This window comes from Drosophila persimilis, unplaced genomic scaffold (genome assembly GCF_003286085.1).
Source record: "Drosophila persimilis strain 14011-0111.01,24,50 unplaced genomic scaffold, DperRS2 tig00000579-arrow-pilon, whole genome shotgun sequence".
NCBI classification, from domain to species: Eukaryota; Metazoa; Arthropoda; class Insecta; order Diptera; family Drosophilidae; genus Drosophila; species Drosophila persimilis.
This window is the reverse complement of record NW_020825322.1, coordinates 3,227,449-3,249,375: the sequence shown is the minus strand read 5'-3', so window position 1 is coordinate 3,249,375 and position 21,927 is coordinate 3,227,449. Positions and strand designations below refer to the sequence as shown.

The following is a 21,927-nucleotide window of genomic DNA, read 5'->3' as shown; positions in this document are numbered from 1 at the left end:
CAGTGCGAACGACTTTTATAGCCAACAATGACAGTCCAGCAAAAATCAAACACACAGCACACACAACAACAACGACGACGAGGAGGGATCCGAATCGGAATCGGTTCGGTTCGGTTCGGTTTGGCTCGGATTGGATCATATGATGTGCATAATCGCTACGAGCTCGACCGCCCTATTCCGCGCTGTTCAAAGTTTCAAATTTAACGGGAACTTTCTTGCGGCGTGGGCTTTGCTTTGCTTCAACTGAAAGTTCGACTTGAAAGAGGCAGCTTTGAGAGCTTTCCCTTGTCAACAGTTTGGCCAAAGCTTCACAAGAAGCTTGGTTCTTGTGCCGAAAGAATGGACAAAGCTAAGGTTAGAATTGATCATTGAATCTATTCCTTTCTATACCAGATGGAGCTATTTTTATATTCATCATGGTTTTGACAGAGAACTTTTGGAGGTTTTCGGATAAAATATATGCAGCAGTAACAGGAATCGGTAATCCATCTGCTTAAATTAATCTGGAATCAATCAAAAAAATTTAATCTTTTCTTTGTTGTAGGGGGGTTTGTAGGGGGGCGCATCGAGACGCAATTATAAGAAATGCAGGTGGGTTCCAATATGTATATATGTATGTAAGTGGTACATTTGGTAATTCGTCTGGTATGTCGGCCGGTTGAAATTATGTTGGATCCGAAACTAATTCTAGCTTACATGCCAAGAAAACGGTGCGCGACATGCGGATAGTAAGAGCCCACAGAACCGAAAGAGCGAGAGCGAAGCTGTTTGCCTGGGGTGTTACCTGTTACCTGCTACCCTGGACACTCTTCAAACCAAGAACTATCATTAATTTTGCATGTTTTTCTTCTGCTTTATTTTAGAGATGACATTTATACATCACATGGACAAGAGGTACTAATAATGTTATTGATAACTTAAGCTAATGGTTAACATTAAACAAAAAAAATATTTATGTCTATATATAGTGTATGCGTATGTATTTATTTATATATTGAATCACTTGCCCCGCCTTTAAATAAATAATTAATTATAGTATGTAAGTATGTATGCTGTGATCTCAGTACGTATGAGCAATATTATTGCCTAGACATTTGACTATATAATAGCTATATGTACAGACATTAACTTATGGAAGTCTGGCAGTGGTACGCCTTAGCTAGTGCCCACTGTCACCAATGGCAACCCTCAACCTTCAACTCAATTCAAGCCTAACTAATCGTAACTGTGATATTTTCTGATATTTTTGCTGTGGCCCGAAGATTATGCTGTAGATTATTGGTGGAAGCTCTCTCTCTAGCCATCTCTTATTCTACATCGGTCGCTGTTTAGTTGCTCCTTAGACAGAGGACTCGTAGATGACAATTTGCAGGACCTTGGGCTTATTATTTTGTGCCTCCTTCACCTCTTTTAGAATGGCATTGGTGATAGCCTCAAGCGCAGCAATATCCGGGCTGTGGTCGTTCTTCTTGCTGTTCCACTTTGGCATGGAAACCTGTAAAATGGGGCAACATTTTATTTTGTGGACTGTTTGGAGGGTAAATACTTACAGTCAAGACTTTTTGGAGCGCTGCATAGTCCAGACCCGTGCCGGCTGTCTCACCCAAGCGACGCAAAGTCTCCGCCATGGGACCGGAAAGTTCCTGCAAAAACGAGTATCAAATGTACATAACACTCTCGCAATTTTCTCGATTACGGTGCCCCCAGCTCACCTGCAACTTGGCCCAACTGGTGGCATACTGACGCCTCACCAGCTCGATAATCGTCGATGTCAGGGCCAGGCCAATGAGAATGTACAGAGTACAGAGCAGCATATAGTTGGGTTTCTCTGCAAGGCGAACACAGTCAATTTATGTATATATGTACATAGGTGCATGTTCTAACACCTACTTGGCACCAGGTCTCCGAACCCAATGGTGGTCATGGTAATGAAGCAAAAGTAGAAGCCATCGAAGAAGGTCCAATCATCTTCCCAAAGCAGGAGCAGACCCGCACCGGCGGCCAGATAGACACCCAAGAAGCCAACAGCCAGAATGGCGTAGAACCAGGTCTTTCCTATGAAATTGGTAAACTTTGGCTTGGCTAAATGGGATGAATGACAGATAAAATATATGCTGTAAACTGCCCACTGCAATCTGTAATACACTTACTGGGCATATGTTTTCCAAACACTGAGACGGCGGTGGCAAAGAGCCGACCCCAGTCGGCTATCACCGTGAGCGTGAAGGGTATGCCGATGAGGGCAAAGCAAATGCAGAATACCCGTCCGCCGGTAGTCACTGGCACAATGTTGCCATATCCTGAAATTCGATAATTTTGAGTGTTGTTGAATGCCTCTGAAAGGCAGCGGCTTTTTGATGACCTACCTATGGTGGTTAACACAGTCGATGAGAAGAACACAGCCTGCAGTATGCTCCATCGCTCGTACGGCTCTGGGAAGTCTTTATCGGCGACTATAAGCAGGCCCCCTTCGGCCGCCTTTTGAACAGCCTGCAGGCCCCAACAAAATATCGAAAATTTAAATAGAACCAAAAGGATTGACAAATCGTATGCTAACCGCTTCATATTTGGCCAGCTCAAAGGACAACAGCTCATTGAGATTGTTCACTTCGGTGTTGTTCAATATGGCGCTCATGAAGCGTTCCCTTTGGCTCTTGACCACATCCTTCAAATCGGTAAGACGTTGCACTTCCGCGGGACGCTCTAAGTGGCGAAATATCTGTCAAAGAAACGAATATCCCATTAAAGAATAAGTAATGGTTAGCTTTAGTTCTTAGTTAAAAAAGCAACTCATTTCTTCAGATTCATCCAATCTTCCGACCTAAATCCAACCTTGTTCCCACTATGGCAAACTCCAATAATTTCTCCTGGAAAACCGTCCGTTCATTCACACCTTATTCCGATATTTTCTTAATAATATAATTCCCCTAACATCATCAACCCCTTTCCTCTAGATTTGATTAAAAAACATACAAATGGGCGAAACTCCAAATTATTTTTTGCTTGTGCGTCAACCTTTGACCTTCGAACCCAAAGGTAACAAATAAAAATTTTCAATAAGAAGAACAATCAGTTTTAGTATAAAGAATTCCAAAATGTTGTTCAGTTTTTTGATGTTTCACATCTTAAGTGCGAAAAGAAAACGAATTAAGACAGAAATCGGTTTGGAAGCCAAATCAAATCTTCATTCAATTTCTCGCACATCATCACAATAAATTTGTTTAACTTTAAGAACGGTACGTCCATCCTCTTTGTCTTCAGTTTGTGCTGTTTTCGTTATAAAAATAGTTTTTACAAATCGGCATCGAGTTTTATTTTTAACAGCAGATCGAAGAAGCAATAGCGTTCGCAAAAACAAAAAAAAAGAAGAAAAACAAAAAAGAAGTGGATATTCAATTTAAATGTATCAGACAATTTTTCATTCTCACACAGCAGCCAACATGCGATGGAAGATATATGGGCACCCTTGAGTGCGCTTCTTGACCCTGTCCCACCCCACAAGTATTTCCTTCACTTTTGACATTGATATAGTCGAAGTCCAAGTCAACGCTGGCCTGGAATATTCGTTGATTTAAATTCCTATCCTGGCCCCTTTTGATTAATTGCAGCCTCATGCAGCTTTTTCTCTGGGTTTCCCTTTCAAAGTTTGAGAGTTGCATTTTCCACTCACGACTTCTGGAGTTGGGCATTATCCTAATTAGTTTTGTTCCCCACCCAATCCCCTCGCGGCCTGCGTCTGACTACTTCCCAAAAACATTGACGGGGCGGCGACAACTTGTCCAACTCCAATTGGTGCCATCCTTGGAGATATGTACATACATACATACGCACAGACCATGATAACTAAAAAGTGAGAGACAGGGCGACAGATCTATAATTTGCAGTGGCAGAAACAGCTCAGTAGACAAGCGTTAAATTAAACGTACACTCCCACCCACAGTCACAGTTCCCTCCACAGTTTCATGCACGAAACTGTCGTAGTTTCCTTCACAGTTCCTTTCACAATTTTATTTACAGTTGAGGCTTGTGTCTGTGGCTTTATTTTCTGTGCTTGCGCATAAATTATAATTATTATTGGACAGAAAGTGGGGGCATCTTCTCCTTCTCTCCGCTCCTTTTCAGTCAGACGTCCAAGCACCACAGGCTGTGGCTTTGGGTGAGAGATCCCCTGAGATGCGCCCGGAGATGGGTTTCGCTCTCTGCTAAATGGGGGGGACATTAAAGGAGTGTTGGCACCAGGCCATCAGTGACTGGCATACCCCAAAAGGCCACCCCAAACAGTGATCGGCTATGAGAGTTCCATTAGAACTGGAACTATCTTTTAGACATTTAATTGAAATTTATGATTAACTTCCACTTTCGTGTACAAAATCCCAGCTATAAGTGACTCCCTACCTTATAATTCCATGCAAAACGAGAGCTTAAGGCACTTGTCACTTTGTCGCCCCATTTGGCGGACCATAAATCTCACGCAGCTCTGAGCCCCCAGGGCTGGCCAGCATGTACGGCAATTAACGCACGACATATGGAAATAATGGAGTGACCCCCTTGACCCCTTCCTTACTGGCTCCACCTGGCCATCTGGGCTGGCTCAGGGCGATGTGCCCGCCTGTTAAAGAGGGCTTGACGCCTGACCTAAGGAAGATTGACACAGCGCAGATGCAGCGACATGTCCAGTAGGTAATCCCCACAGCTGTAGCCGCTCCCGGGTTTTAATAAAACCTCCAATGTTCAGGGCCATTTTTCTTCCTTAAAAGAACAACAAAAAAACAAATCCCAGCAACAAAATGCTTTTGCTGCGGCCATAATAATGATGTTCGCGCCCATTTAGCGGGTGATAATTCATTTCCGCTGCGAGCGTCCAAAAGCAGGCTACGGTCAGTAAACAAGCCACAGACAGAGTGGCAGCCAGACCCCAAAGCCGAGGGCAGAAGGTCACAGATTGATTCTATACCGCACACCAGCACATGCGTAAATATTTTTGTAGGGTGAACAGTAAAAAAGGGAAGCCAACTTTACCGAATAATGGTATAGAGGGTCATATTTCAGAGGGGCTTGGACGTGGCGAAATATATACTCAAAGATCTGGTATGACCGTACAAATCAAAAGTTATACTCGAAGGTATGTAGAAAGAGCGGAAATATTGTAAGCCATGGACAAGAATCCTCTTTTTTCATGATCTGCTCAATATAGAAGTTCTGTAGAATACCATCATAAGGGGTACACGCTCAACAAACAATAAATAATAAATATTACACCAAAATTATATATTTATGAAAATTACTTTGAGGGCAGGCCTTCCTTACTCCATCTATCCATCCATCCATCCATCCATCCATCCTTCCTTACTCCTATATAATAAATATAAATGGATATTATTTATTGAAAATTAGATCCGGGGGCGGCAATGACCGCCATGCCAAGGGACCTTACCCAGGACCAGTTTCGCCCAGGGAGAAGGAGAGAAAAAACTTGCGGAAGCGGCGAGCGAATGTGAAAATGACCAACGGCACTGGCGACTGATGGGCGCCCCACGAAATCAGTCTCGTTGTAACCTTAAATATTGCTCCCTTGATTATTGCTCACTCCCCTCCCCCATGTTGTAGGGGTGCGGGTGTGTCCGGGAGTAGCCGGAAAGGGGGGGAAACACTTTTTAAGATTTTCCAAATCAGTGCCTTCCTGTCGCGCGCGGTTAAAACCGCGGGTGGGCATCGCCGGCATCTGCGGCATCTCCACGAACTTTGCTTTGTTGATTTTATGAGTTTATGATTTCATAGCAAATTAGACATACATAATTCCCGAAAATTGTTGTTCTTGCTGCCGCTGTATAAATCGCTGTCAGTTCATTAAGTTTTGATTATTTATTGAGTGTGCTTCGCAGGGTAATAAAAACGAATGGTTTGAGGGCTCCACACCCATAGATCTTTGTTAAATATAATGACTAAACAATTGTTAAATGATTTAATGGCAGCGAATCCATATCCAATTGATATGGGCATGCGATTCTCAGGAGCTGCGGATCAGAGCAACCCTCTATAACTCTTTGACTATATAGACGAAGAGGAATATTTACAGCTTTTATTTTTACCCACCATATGCCAAGGCTTTTATTAAGTTTATTTCGATATTCTTGGCAGTATGAAAGGTTGCAAAAAGTTCAAAATTATCTACAAGCCTCTTCGCCTCCATTACAATCACAGCTTGTTGGGACCCGGTTGACGGGTTCCAATCGCACACTTAAAGAACTGTCGACACACAGCGCTGCGCAGCACTGGAAAAAACACCCCAATTATAATCATAAACATAAACGTTTATTCCGTTTTATGGCCACGGCACAGCAGACCCGACGGGGACCGCCTGTGGCGCGAGCCACTCCACTCGCACTTTTGGCACTTGACATATTTATGTGTACTTTTGCCAGATTATGGCCAAGGTCGGTTTGTGCCCCAAAAAAAAGTTCGCCCCAAAGAGATCACACACAATAAAATCAAATTAAAATTCAACCAAAGCATAAGGGAAATGAAAAATGCCCCGAAATGATAACCCTGGTGTTCGGAGTGCGGCTCGGAGCAGCCCCACCTGCGGCTGGGCTAATTAGCCAATTTCGTGGCACAATAGCCGACAAAAGCACCATCCATGTAAGTGCCATTTGCCCCACTGGCGATTCCTGGAGCGCCTTTAGATGTTTGTTTTATGCTAATGCCCAGTGCTTGACCCAAATACGGACCCCAAAAAGAGACAAAGGATCTATATACTCGAGTTTCGTAAAGGAGGAGTACGGAGATGGTAAATCGCGGAATCGTTCGGGACTGGGCACAGACCCAGTTCAGAGATTGTGATGATTATCAGGTCTAGACAATGGACCCCCCACACACACACACTCGGACACACACTTGTGAGGATGATGATTACCAAGATTTTGGTACTTTGGACTATGGAAATGAGCAGCTTTATAAGTAGCATGAGGACTGGCACTCTTGAAAATATTCGTGCTCTGTTCCAGTTATCGAAGTACACGTTGATAAGGACTGGGAAATCCCAGAAGTACCCATACCGATGCATGCCTTTCCGATGGTGGGGCCGCATGTGCTCTGAGGTTGGCCAGTAGTCGCAACTGGAAGTTTGTATTCGTTTTCCCATTAAGCACACGTTCTTATCAAAGTATCAAAAGTCCCAAAAACACACCAGTTTCCAGCGCCGTGGCCCACCCTCTTGCGTGACCATCAGGACGTGACAGACATTTGGACAAACCAAAAAATTATGTTCAAATGGTACGTTTGGCTATGTGGCAGCTAGAGGGCACCCCACTGCCACACGCACGATTTGCATGCCACGACAAAAAATCAGCTGTTAAAGCTAATATACTCGCAGCACACACTTTATCCCAACCCCACCCCCCACCACGACCTGTCCGCGCATATACCATACGCGTGCAATAAAGAGTTTTTCATTTTTGATTTGTGTGCGTTTTTTTTGGCGCGTTTTTACCCGCTACCCGTGGTGTGTGTAAGGCAAACATGGCAGCCTGACGGCGAAAAGATTATGCCAGGTCAAAGGGGCCTTAGGTTTGACTGAGCGTGGCATGCCACATGGCATGGCATGACCGGGATGATGGGCGACGGATGATTGACCCCACTCCCGATGGAGCAAGCGATAGTTAGCGATAGGTGGTACATATATGGGGTATACTCGTATGTACCTAAAGATGTTATCTTCAATCTGCCCGAGGTGGAAGTTGATGAAGCTCTTCAGTTTGCTAAATGGCAGTTTTCTCATAAAGATTTGTATAATGTTCGACTGGTGAGCCGGTTCCAATATATATACCAATTCCGCTGATCACTATGTTTCAGCGCATCAAAAAGTACATAGGATATGCCTTTATATAGCCCGTACTCGTGTCAGCTCCTTTAAAAGGTCACCAATTTTGATTATGATCCATGATAAACTGTTTAAATTTAAATAAAGTATACTCCAAACCAATCAAATATTCGATGATCATCATAGTATAAGAGTGAAGGCACTTCAGTCTTTGTGATTCATCGGCGCTTCTCTAACATAACCCCCCGAATGCTCAGGTGTCTTAGAAAGACAGATTAATGATCCGCAGAAATGTTGAACACACAAACTCATTATTTAAAAATAAAAATACAAATTAAAAGATGAAGAAAAACAATGAAGAACAACAGCGTGGACAGACAGGGCAAATAGTTTTTTAATTTTTTAATTATGTTCTCGCGATTACTTCTGATGTATGGCCCCTTGTGCCCCTATTTTGGCAGCTGTCCAGAGAGCGAGGGCTGTGGAGGTGGAGACATTGATTGACACTGTGTTGGGGCCAGCTGCCGGATGGATTGGATGGGTTTCTGTTGGCTAATGAGACTGCTGTTCTTGGCCCGTTCTCTTGTTGTGGCTGATGATGATTTGTGTGTTCGTTTTTCCAATTTACACGCGAAGGCATCATTTTTGGACAGAGCGCGGTCAAACCATGAAACTGATAGCTTTTCGCTTGGGGAAAGGGGGTTACAAATGTTCGTGTGAGATTCAAATGATTTTAAATTGGTTTATGAAACTATAAAGACATCTGAATTGTGTGGGATTGGCTGGAACAGATTCAAACAGGATGTCTGGAAAGGCATCTTGAGAGGACCAGCTAAGTGACTTCCCCTGACATTTGTAAACCGATGTAACACGATCTTGGTAGCTACATAAATTTTTCCACAATAGATTTGATTCTTGTGCACACAAAAGGCCACTTTCAACCTTGAACGAATCCCAGAGATGTACCAAATGTGGCAGAAGCCTTAAAGGCGACTTATGCCTCGAATGCGACTTCCTTTCACTGATGGCAGGTTGGGATTCAAAGTTCGTTTTGAGTTCCACTTAAAGATTGTTGCCTAGATTGTTGGCCTTTGATCTTTGGACGAGATGAACCTATTTCTCATGGTTCATCGAGATGTTGTTGATTATTTGAGATTGTTCTGAGAATCTTCCTCATTCAGATTTCAACTCAATTGCCATTATCAAGGATCTTTCAGTCTTAAATCAGAATTTCCACTTCCAATATTCCACATGTCGTAATGTTGGGTAAATATATTCCTCAACGCCAATCAAGGACCCTTTAGAAACGAACGCTGGATATATCAGATGGATATCATCGCTTACAAACCCCACTCCATTCCGGCGTGTCTCCAGGTACTCTGCTGGCCCAACACAGCCCACTGTGCACAGTGGACTGACTACCCTATCTGCTTTCTTATAACTGGTCCAGCAAAACAGGGTTTTTTAGAATCGGAAATGGAAAGCCATGGTTCAGAACCGAGCCAGATCCAGAGCGGATGTGCTGGCAAGCAATTGGAAGCTGGCCAAAAACTGCTTCCAGCAGTCGGAAGGAGTTAACTACCTCTAGAATGATGTGGCCCAAAAAGATGAAGGTCAGGCTCGACATATTGTTGTTCCACATGGCTGCTTCAGAAAATCGTCGTTATTTTGAAACTTGAAACGATACGTTTTGGAACCCATGCACAAATTCTTGCGGAATTCCTGCGAGAACAAAATGACAGAGATTTGATTTGTTCACAACAGTGGCAGTGTCGTAGTAACTTAACCATTTTCTATGACATTTGAGTGCCTATGCCTGACCTGACGCATCGTTTCTTATCAATTTGCCTCATCCGCCATTGCCCCCGTTTCGCGTTCTAACGGTATTAGCTTGTTCTCCCCCATCTATTGAAAATTTATCAAAATTTTGCCATTGCATAAATTTCCATAATCCACTTGGGAAACTTCCACAGGCGCCTCCTTCTCTCACATCTTGCCATGGGACCAGAGTTTAATGCATTTTGCTGCTTGTCAAAGTTCAGAAAAGTTTGACATCAGTCTATTTGCATATGTGTGAGAGCACCCACACACACACACACATACACAAATTTCCATTATTGAAAGAGTGTAAGTGTTTTTATTGTTTACCGCTTGTGGTATTGGTTAAAAGAGCGGCGTCATGCATCCGTTCCTTGCCTTTTTCTTGTCAAACGTTGCGTATGCGCATTATGTGCATTTAACGCACAAACACGAGGGCACATATACGAGCACACACATCGACATGGCAATCATTAATCAACGCCATTTTGACATGCAAAAATGTTGCACGCAACTTTTGCGATGGCACAGTTGTCTGTCGACTCTGTGGACTATGTGGATACCCTGTGAAATTTTGCAATCGTTTAACTAAACATATTCTCTAAAGGGCTTAAGCAGCGGTCTTAATATATATTATAACAATAATAATCTCGAAAATTAACAGCACTACCAATAAATCCAAACATAAACGAGGGGGAACGTTGTGAGTTGTTGCTGCGACCGCAACTCTACGGCCTCCAGCAGACGGCGCTAATATTGAACGACAAAGAGGCGAAGTTTTGAAATACACTTGTAACAGTGACATATCACAGAAGACTGGACAAAAAGTGTCATTGCTCTAGTTCTTATAGTCTCTGAGCACTAGACGCTCAGACACTAGGACGAGCATGGCTCAATCGACTCGGCTACTGATGCTGATTAGGAATATGTATGTACTTTACTTTCACCAGAAATAAAATATGCCCTTTAATCATTTTGAGTATCGGCTATAAAAATATCAAACTAATGCAATTCTTGATAAGTTTAAGCACCCAAATAATTTCAGTAGAACCAAAAAAATTCATAACAAAACTTAAAAGACCGTTAAAGACCTTAAAATATCATTCATTACCGAAGTCACAGAGCTCAAAGGAATTATATTTTTACAAGGGAAATGTCTCAACGAATAGCTAAGTCTGAAAAGCTACAATAGAGTCTTAGAGAAGTTAAATCAGGAGCTAATCAGAATTTTCTGAATTCATTGAATGAATACCAATCAATATTCAGAGTTTCTCTAAAAAATTCTTAAAGGAACATCAATGCAATCTCACTTTGGGCATACCTAAGTGAACATTAATGTGTACACCTGTACCTCGTATGTGTGTTTGGCTTGTAATACTCCTAAAAATTGGCCAACAAATGTGGTGAAACCAAGGAAAAATCTTCAATCAGTTTGCCCAATAGACCATTTGCTACCCTAGGATATCCTTTGAAGAATATATTGCTGAGGTTCCTTAAAAATTGAGTTGCTTCAGCGTTTGATTTGCGTGTCGAGTTTTCTTAAAGATTGTGTCGACTGCTACTACCTGCGAAAAAACAATCAAAGCTTCGTCAATCTGAGGAGTAGTGCGAGGATGTGCTCTGGTCGGGTGGTGCGATGGTGCGGACTACTGCGGGTACTGTCGATAAGGAGGAGGAGCAGCTAATGGGTCCGTGTTCGGATCCGGGCCTGGCTTAGTGCACGTGCTGCACGCAAGGCGCCAGACTGTCCACGAGGCCGAGTTCTAGTTAGCTTTTTTGGCCTTTCTCTGTTTTGAATCCTGGTCGCTTTTCGTTTTTTGTTCTTCGTCTGCTAATACCGTGATTTGGCTTTCTGGTAATTGCTGCGGTGGATTTTAGTGAAAGTGTTTTCCCAAAGGCAGTGGAAAGTGTATAGTCGGGTAATATCGTCTCATTTATAGAACCTTCTTATGAAAGCGATTTTAGTCAAATAATTCGCGGTAAGGAATGTATGGGTAGAGCATATATAAAATCAAATCATATACATAATAACAAGGGGATTAGTAGGTAGGGATCATATCAATGACTATTCAAAGGAATATTCAGAATTAAGGGTTTTGAAAAAGGAGATCATAGTGAAGTAAACATTTGAATTGAATCGTAATCCTGATCATATGCAGCTTATAAAAGTATTTAAACGATCATAAGATAAGAGGATTGAAAGGGGATCCCTTAGATGTTATACATCAGATGTTGAAATCAGTAAGCCGTTCTTTTGTTTTGAAAGGGCATAATCTAATCAGAAGATTATATCAGTACCTGCCAATCGGATTACCAGACATGCCAAATCCCCTTTGCATAGGGCATTCCCCTTGTCACGAACAAAGTACGTCCGGTTTCGATTTCTTCTTGGCTTTTTCTTTGGCCAAATTCCGAAGCGATTCCCATGCTCCGTTTCAATTATGCTAATACGGCGTCGAACGATTTTTTATGAGCCACTTCCTTCTGTAAATTGCTAACACAACAAAAAGTACTGCATATAACAACCTTAGCAAACAAAAAAAAAAAAAAAAAAAAAACAGTCAGAAGAAGAGCAAAAATATTTTGAGAACAACCTTGACACGCCAGGTCCACATAAATTTGGTAATTTTCTTCTTGTTTTTCGGTTTACGCGTGTTTGATTGTTTGTTTCGCTGCCAAATTAAAATTTTACAGTGCAGCAGTTCCATGCCACGCCTCCCTTGAAACCCAAACAACAATCAAAAGAACAAAAATAATTCCGTAATTTTTAAGCTAACAAAATAAATAAATCAAAAGCAACAACGAGAGCAACGAAAGCCAAAATAACAGAACGTGAAATTTTTAATTTTTGTGTGGAGGGACCTGTGTCTCGATAGTTTATTATTTTTAGTTGATAATAAATTGTATAAATTATTAAATCCAGCCAATTTTTATGGATAGTTTGTTTTGGCAGATCGGCAGATAATTTATTTCCCTGGTTTCTGGCGGATCGCGAAAATCGGAATCAAACAAAAAAGAATGGAATGCGTCGAGGGGTCGAGGCTTCTGATACTCTTGTACAAGGTCGATCGTTTTGATATGACATGAATATAGCTCTTCTTACAAAGTAATCCAACTTAAGCAACGCAATTTGCTTCTCTGCGTTGAATATAATTATTTACATATCTGGCGAGAATCGGAAAGGTAGACAGAGTCCCTCAATGCCAACAAGGAATTCTTCAGATTAATTGCTTCACGGTTAAAGATAGAACTGAAAGGCAGCTAAACGGGGAATATGTTGAATAAATATATACCTATAATCTTTTTTGGCCTGCCAGAGCATAAAAAAGCATCAATGCGAATATTACTCATACGCCGCCGGGGCCAGACCCAAGAAAAACCCCAAAGGAAAGAAGGAAATGAAAATTAACACTGAACGATGTGAGAAGGCAAACAATGAAAGAAAAGTGATTAAGAAAAATGTGATTTCTTTTCTTTTTGGCAGACGAAAAGAAAATTCCCTGTTGCTGTTGTTGTCAACGAGTTTGTGTCTGAATATGGAAGGCCGATAAACAATGACGTCCCCATAAACCGCGAAAAGCGTGGGAGATGCCGCCAGCCAAAACAAAGAACAAACAACTATACAAGAAACACGAAACACGAAACAAAGGCTTGCTTTCGCGCCAAATCTTTAAATACCCTTCCCCATCGTTTGCTCAAAGTTAAAGCCGAAAGCGAAGGCGTACACTTCGATCTGAATTTGATCTATGGAGTCGGACATCCCCAAATTAGTAATGGAATTGAGAATGTCAAAGGTCAAAGTAAACGCAAATACATGCAGTTTCCAATATAGGAAGGGGCAGAAAATGGCATGAAAACGTTGGGTTCGTCGAATGAAAAACCACAAATGGTTATTTTTATGGCAAACAAAAAAGATCTGACTTTGACTGGGAACTATTTTGACTATTTTTATAACATTTGTACGTATGTATGTATGTGTATGCGGCTTCGTTTACAAATGAGATGGACATCTTTGGTTGCTGGAAGCATTCAAAATCGTATCCATTCAGATTTAAGAATAAATGAAAAACTCGGACTTTCGAGCTAAATATAATAGTTTTTGCTTCTTCAATGAAGAATGTTTTTGACGAAGAACACAACAAATTTGACCTTTTCGTGTGGACGCCAATATTGAGGGAAACTGTGGGTAATTTTATTTATCAAAGATATTTTCATAGAATTTTTAGGTTTAGCAAGAAATAAAAGTTGTTAAGCTGTGATTTTTCTTTGATCTAAGAAAGTTCAAAATTGTTTATTAAATAAGCCAAAAGTGTGATACGTTATGTTTTTTTAATACAGTTTGTTAAAAACTATTTTTTGAAAAATGTTTTTTCTGATGATATCAGCATCAGGCGATTAATATGAAAGCAGATAAATACGGTTACGGTTGCTTGATTGATTGAGGCTTGATGTGTAATTAGTCCGCATTTGGGTTAACAGCCCAATGCACTATGTGGCATCAATCAGAGAAAATACATGCATTTACTGTATTGTACCATAACGCATACACTGTTGAACAAAATATAGGGCTTTCAGAAAATATGGGTGAAAATATTTTCTTCTATCTAGATATAATAACAATCCGATTTAGAACAAATTTTGCGTTTTTTTGGGTAGATATGATTCTGACTTTTCGGATTTCTTGTACCTTCCAAATTGAGGATGCCACTTGATGCACAGATACATAGGTATGCCCCTTGATGCAGTGTGATGTCACAGGAGACTATTGATTTACAGATACACGTGTACCCCTGTAGTCTTTGAGCACAGGGTATAAAAAGACAAGCGGCAATAAAGTTTCCAAAGGCGGCCCCAAGGTGTATTTTGCGTTGAACTCGATTTTGTTCTAGAGTGTTCTGTATATAGAAAAGTATATTTGGTTCAGATATACGTATGCACAATGCGAACTTAATTGGACTTAAAAAACCAGAGAGGTTCCCGAATTAAGTTAATTTCTTCTTTATTTTTAGCTGGAGACACGCGACCCAAGAATTTCGTTGTGGGAAGGAACTCGCATACTCGTAGTTTTATAAATTTATTTCACACTCGGCGACTTTCCGCATAAATCTGTCAGATCTTGTCACCTGCCTGTCGTCGCATAATTTGTTAATAATTTGATGGCACTTCCACCCGCACAGCCACCACCCACTTGTGGCGATGGCCGGTACGTTGTATTTTGTTGGCCCATTGCCAGACGAATGGATGGCCCGAAAGTTTGTGTCTTGTATCTTGAGGTTTGACACATGTAAAACAAAAAGAGGCCGCCGCAATAATGAAGATATTTTTTTTTTGGGCGTGCTAAATTGTTGAAAGCAATCCTCTCTCTTTGTATTCTGATACTGTGGTACTATCTCTTAGTCGTGGTCAAGTGACTTTATGACCTACTATCTATTGGATCTCTGTCCTTTTCGTTGGGGGGTTATAAATTGAAATGTTGTTGGATGTGTGTCGCTGGCGAGTGGAAAGTCATCCATTTGTATGCCTCATGCGTGCCCCAATTGATGGCCCACACAAACTTATCTTTTGGCCATGTCATCACCCTCCGCCAATCGCTGCCGTCGCTCCTTGGTACCCCTCTCTTCTACCGCACCTCACTAATACACTTAAACACTTTGGTAAAAGTTTCGTTTATGGAATGGATCTTTGTCTTGACCTGAATCGTACCGAAACGAATCGCTTGGCCTGTCATTGTTGAGCAATTTGCACGCATTTTTGTCGGTCGGACGGGGGTCCATGGGTCCCAGGGTACATGATTGGAATATGCAAACAAAAAACAACAAAATTATGTGGCTTCCACGTAACCGAAACAGAGTGTTGCATAGCTTAAGGCGTCCGGGCGGAATGATTTCATTAGGAAACAAAAATTGAACTGAATTCCTTGACTTTGCTTATTGACTGGCGGTTTTGAGGTTTTTATTTGATTAGTGAGGGATGAGAATCTGTGGTACATGGCTGTCATCTCTTGATCGAATTTAAATTATATACTACATGTTGTATATACAATCTTTATATTTATCTGTTTAAATGTAGAAAACAGGTCCGGCCAGAGTCCTTATTTTCACTTACTTCCTATTCTGTTTACTAAATTTTTGTTGATGCATATCACAGCCAGAAAGAAGCGATTCCGACTCCATAAAGTCTGCCCATCTGTCTGGATTATATGGATTTACATATGTCAGAAGCTATCCAGAGATCCAGAGAAACGGAACTTTGTATCCCAAATGGTTGAAACACTTTGCGATCGGTTCAATGTTATGGCAAGAATTACTCCAATATGGCGTCACCTGACGAAGGTGGAAGGAGATTGGAAAAATAGTTATAATATTGGCAGGAAGAGATTGTATACAAGCTGAATTCCGGGTAGTACCTCTTATTAATGCTTTACTTGAGTTGGGCCATTCACAAGCATGTTTAGCATAGACAGGACGAATCTATCTAGAGATATCTGTAAGTCGTTTTCTTGGCATACATACACCTAACTTCTCTCCTGAATGCATAGATCATTCGTGGAAATAAGTCGAAACGGATTTCATCCTCATACAGCTGCCATAGAAACGATCGGTAAAACAAAAACCATTTGTGCTCAACATATTTCTTATTTTAAAGAAATATATTCGAGGTGGTTGAGTGTGTTTTTACGATATAGATCTATTGGTCGTCTTCACCAACTTCGCTAAAATTTCCATTAAACAGAGGCAACTGAATCGTTTTAAATATTTTTCCAATGCGAGCGTGACGTGATTTTACAACGTTTCCTAAGGACACATGTGGGTTATCCTACTACTAGGATTCCCACTAGGCCTTCTATCACTGCTGTTTCTTCTTCTGCTTCTGCTTCTCCTACCACCAATGTCCATTATTCTTTTTATATGTGCTATTTAAAGGCAAACATCCGTGCGGCAGAAAGGCGTACAATATTGTCGAGGCCGTGCCTAGTTCCTGGTCTCGGATTCCTTTCAGGGACAAGCGGCAAATTGGGCCCAATATGAAAAATCATGTCTGGGCAGGCTTGGATGGGTCAGTTAATCAGATAACACCAACAAACACACACATATGACTATATATTGTATGTATAGGGAAAGAAATAGAGAGTGAAAGTTGGGTTGGTTGTCTAATAGCTTTTGTTGTTGTGTGTGTGGCTTTTGGCCAAGAACTTAATTCGTTCGGCCTTCAACTTAGTTTGGCTTAAGCTCTCCATTTTCCATTGGACGGACACCTCTTTTGACAAGCCGAAATTTTTTACCCACACACACCCAAAGGACAAAAAGGAGAGGCGAATGTGAATCGATGGGGACTTCAAGTAATCTACAAACTGCTAATTAAAATGATTTATAGCCACTCACTTAGGACGCATCCTCTGGACGCATCTACTCCTCTGGTTCTTGACCATATGTGGAGGAGGCTGTTTGCCTGTAATTTGAGTCACTCTAGTGCCGTTCCCATGGGAAAGCCCGGTCCTAATTACTAAACAAACTTCACTGGGTAAAAGAGGAGAAAAGAGAAAAACTCATAAATATTCAATAAATGTCAATTGTTTTCCAGCAGGCTTATCTACCAAAGCTATACAAAGTTTTGACATAATTCGGCCAATCTCCGTAGGCTGATTGATTTTGATATCTTTGATATTTTCGTTGCAGTTTTTCAAGATTTAAGATTTAAAAATTAATTAAATTTAAATTTATCTACAATTTCAATCTGCGAACTGCCAAACAAATTTAATATACAACATAAATTAATCAAGGATCAAAAACAAATTAATGGAACTCGAGAATTCCACATTTCCGACAACACAAAAGTCTAAAAATATCCAAGTGGCTCTGTTATGAGAAATCTAAGAATAAATAACATATTTTTCCGTCATAAATTACCGAATAAAAATAAAGTTCAAGTTAATGAGCAATTTTTTAGTGGGTTCATTAAACTTAAACTGATTAGAAAAATGCTTTATTCTACCTGATTACAGAAACTTTTGGTGATATGCACTCTTTACCCGATTACTCGTCTAGGCCGTTCATTAAAATATAATTATTTGTATCATAGAACGCCGAAAGTAAGGTCAAAAGATTGTAAACCCAATGCAAGACCTATCTTTAGAAAATATATATACTAAGAAATCAATTTTATACTTAATTTGTAACCGTTTGAAAGACAATCAGAGTTCGCAAGAGCAAACAAAATTCCCAGAAATACCTCCAACTCGAGCTATGATCATAGAAGAAAACTTTCTGAGCCATTTGATTGTGTGGAAGGGTCAAAACACTTGACAAAAGTTTTTTGTTGCTTCAAACTTAGCTCGAGATGATTTCCGCACCAAAACGTAGAGAGGGAGAGAAAAATAAAAACCTGGAAAAAACTGGTAAGTTATCTGATATGCTGATGTGAGACTGGTCCGGTGGATTCATTTCCGTTTCATTTGGCAGCCGGCATTTTTTGTAGATATGTATATGTAGGTAGGTACGTAGAAGGGTCTGGTGGCGAAGTGGAAAGTGGGAAATGAATCCCAAATAAATTGCATTAAGAAAGTACGAATTCCAATTGAAGCAAAATGTTTGTGGCACTTTTCAAGAACATTTTCGCTGCCAACCCAACCCGTCAAACAGTTTATTTTCTATCAGCGCAGGAATCGGGGGACCAGGGGGCAACGGGATCGACGATGGAGGCCCCAAGAATCAGAGGCCCCCGCAGAACATAAAACAAATTTTTTTTTTTGTTCTTGTTCAATCGTTTTCTCTCTTGAAAAATTGTGAATTTTTGTGAAACAAATTTGATGAGCAATTTGGCCGAGAAGTGTGCATAATTGGCCAACATGTGGTGTATGTGTGTTCAGTGGATGGACTGGGCTGGAAAGCTGGGATGGGGATGGAGATGAGGATGGGGCCAATGAGGCACTTATGTCGAAGAGTCCGGTCTTGGGAGGAGGGGTCTCTGATAGTTCGCATGAATACGAATGTGTTGCTTGATTAATGCATGGCTTTTGTTGCCCGAAATCCGCGCAAATTGCCAAATATATAGGCGAGGTGTTGACGGGGTCGATGGTTGCTTGAGTGTAGGGTGAGGGACGTGGTCAAGTTAAGAACAAGTTTGATATTGCCCAGAAGTACATATCAAAGAATTTGGAGGCATCATGAATCATCCATTTAGCCAAGTGGTAGCTCTAATTCGTATTAAAAAAGCCTATGTAGCTAAGAATTAATATGTGTAAAATATTTAATTATGCAATAGTTCAATAGTTTTATTTATTAAAATAAATGTATAAATATATACAGACATATGTACATATTTATATCGGTTAACCCACATTCGAAATTCAAATCAATCGTGAAACTAGGCTTCTTTGTTCAGTCAACTCAATCATTGGGCAGCCACTGCCCTACTCACTGAAAATGCTAATGCTTGAGGAAATTGAGAGGCAATACGAGTATAACAAATACCTTCCCGTCACGACACTCGGCCATATGTCAAGTCGTGGGCAGCAACGATTAAAGCTCCATCGCCCCCCCCAGGGCCCGTATTCGCTGCCTCAGCTGCATCCATGGACTACTGACGGCATTACAGATTCGGATTCGACGACGTCATTGGCGAAAATGTAAATGTTTAGACAAGAGCCAACAGCATTCGACCATTTCAATGGACAGACGGGCAACGGACAGACCCACAGACGGATAGGCAGACCGATGGACCGATGGACCGATGGTCCGATGGTCCCTCCATATTTCGGCGGTCACACATGGACTGCCTCCGGGTCTCGAGGCAGAGACCTCAATGATGCAGTTGCCTCTCCTCCGGCAGCTCCCTCATCGTCTGCTCCAGACCCGTCTGTTCCGTTCTGTTCCGTTCCGTTCTGTTCTGTTCTTTTCTGTTCTGTGATGTATGTGCAATGGCAAGGCAATTAGCAGTTTGAGGTGAGCGAGAGGGTGTTCGTCTGGTACTTAAATGTACAAAATAGTTTTTATGTCTTCATTTTTGAACTAATTTTTAGTATTTTCACTGCAATAAATATTTTGGGTGTTCCCACATTTGTGTTTCGTTTTGACCCCCAAAAACAAACACAACGCTATTTTAACGTTGGAAAATTTTCAGTCTTTGCCATTGCGCTATTGTTTGATGTTGTTTCATATTCTCTAACAAGCAGCAGGTCGTCTCGAGAATCAAGATGGATAGCCGTTGAAATCGAGTTAAATATTTAAACAGATTTTATGGGAGAGAAACACGTCTTTACCAAACCACCCACGCCACAGTAGATGGACAGGGAGACCAGCAATCCGATATGATTGAGAGCCGATTTCCACTTCACCGACTGCCAGCAGGACGACCTCCGGCCGCATAGGCCGCCAGAGCCTCCACCCTCGACGGCGTCCACACGGCGATCCAGATGCTTGAGCTTTTCCAGCAGCTCAGTGCTGGCCTCGTCCTGGGAGTCGTAGTCGCCGCCATTGGCCCCTGTCTTCACGGGCATGATTTGAAAGCCTTTAGCACTGACTAACAAACTTTACAATTTATATATACATATACATATATATATGTATATTCTTTTTTATTTAATTTATTTCTATAATTTTAGAATTTTCTCTTAGGGACTAGGCCCTTTTAGGTCCTGAACGACACACATTGTCGCTCAACAGAAGAAATCAGAAAGAGGTGGACAATTTTGTTTGTAATTTTCGAACAATATTCAAAGCGCGCCAAACGCCAAAGACTTGATTGTGAGGAAAAGGACGCCGATCCGAATCGAAACCGAGCAACCGCAGCGAAGCACCGATATTGAATAAAGATATACAAATTTTGGTTGATAATATAATTGCAGGTGATATTTTTTGTTTGTTTTTTTTTTCGATATTTTTGTTGAAACTACTTTCCCGATTTTGGCAAAAAATTCGACATTTCTTATGCGTTCCCTTGTCCGCGGCCGATTTTTATTTATTTTTTTTACCGGTTTTTCGGGGCGGCAAGGTCGTCGCTTAAAAATCGCCCGCAATGTTGCTAGTCGAAAAGCAACATGCTGCTAGAATATATGTTGCCGGCAAGGTAAGACAGGGTATGGACAGGCATGCAAAACGATGATGATACAAGGTGGCCCGCAAACACTCTTTTCGGGTCTTATTATACGCTCAACAAAACTAAGAGTGCTTTGACACCATGTTTAATGTGAGAGCGGAGACAGAGATAGATAAATGGATGATGTTTTGTTTTTGTATATTCTTCGTCGCTTTGAAACAATAGCAAGCGAAAAGTAAAGAATATAAAAGGTTTGCTATCTCTTTTGAGCCCAAAGAGCGAACTGAAAAAATGGATGGACCCTCATCACATCGGACGACGTCACCTATTACTAAATTAATCCTGGGTCCGCCCATGTGGGTCCTTGAAATGTTGCTGGGCCATTTGTGCCTGTGGTCCACACCTTTCCGTAGCATGGCGCAGTTCGAGTCCGAGAGAGAATTTACGCTCTCACGACTCATTTTGGCGCAGTTTTCCTTAGAATGTGAGTCGAAAAGAGATGATGTTCTTAAGGAAACTAAAAAATATTGCTGGAAAATCTGGACTCATGTTCGTAAGGCACCTAAAATTTTGTTGGTAAGAGAGAACATTGTTATGTCCAACGACATTTTTAAATTTTCTTCAAATCTCGTAAATACAAATCGGTCTTAAAATTCTTGATGGCGAAATAGGCCAAATAGTTTGAATTAAGGACCGTTCATAATTATTAACCTAGAAAAACATGGACTTAGGGAAACATGAACATGAAAAAAACGGTCGTTTTTCGTGTAACGGAATATAACGGCAAAATTAGGCATTTGAAGGTTTGGACAAACAGCTAAACCTTTACCGTTTTACAAACGATACTTTCATGACGCCCAATTACTATACTTATACCAGAAAAATACAAAACCCCAAGGAATAAATTTATTTCGAGTTCAGCGAGTTTTCAAAGTCCAAATTTTAACAACAAAAATATAAAGCACAAAATTTACAAAGTGTTTGGATAGATTTTATAGCTGCATTCATCAGCTTTTCAGAAAGTACAATACAACCAGGCGTGAAATAGTTAAGTTTTGTGAAAAAAGAAGCACAACCTCTAAAAAAGTAAATAAAAATAATAGATTTACAAAATTTTTTAAGGAAAACTAGTCCATAAAAAAAAATATGAAATATTTTTAAAGACCCAAATCTATAAAAAATCGTTTTGGACAAATATCGTTTATCGTTTATATTTTTTCTTTTATAGCTTTTTCTGGTATATTTTTATCTTTGGA

At 40.9% G+C, this 21,927-nt stretch overlaps 1 protein-coding gene across 1 annotated transcript; it reads right to left on the bottom strand.

Annotated features, from left to right (window-relative positions):
- Positions 1-1,013: 1,013 nt before the first annotated feature.
- LOC6598585 (TWiK family of potassium channels protein 7) lies at positions 1,014-20,218 on the bottom strand. Its single transcript, XM_002023582.2, has 8 exons — positions 19,896-20,218; positions 2,558-2,719; positions 2,367-2,490; positions 2,151-2,300; positions 1,891-2,082; positions 1,713-1,828; positions 1,551-1,643; positions 1,014-1,495 (listed from the first exon to the last, which is right to left on the bottom strand). The coding sequence occupies exons 1-8, from the start codon at positions 20,130-20,132 to the stop codon at positions 1,340-1,342; spliced, it is 1,230 nt and encodes a 409-aa protein (XP_002023618.1). The 5' UTR covers positions 20,133-20,218; the 3' UTR covers positions 1,014-1,339.
- Positions 20,219-21,927: the final 1,709 nt, after the last annotated feature.

Excerpts from the sequence above, each read along its gene's own strand:
- LOC6598585 (XM_002023582.2), bottom strand. The coding sequence starts at position 20,132 with ATGCCCGTGAAGACAGGGGCCAATGGCGGCGACTACGACTCCCAGGAC. Across the intron at positions 2,491-2,557 it reads AGCTGGCCAAATATGAAGCG|GCTGTTCAAAAGGCGGCCGA; the intron begins GTTAGCATACGA and ends TGGGGCCTGCAG. Across the intron at positions 2,083-2,150 it reads GTTTGGAAAACATATGCCCA|CCAAGCCAAAGTTTACCAAT; the intron begins GTAAGTGTATTA and ends CATCCCATTTAG.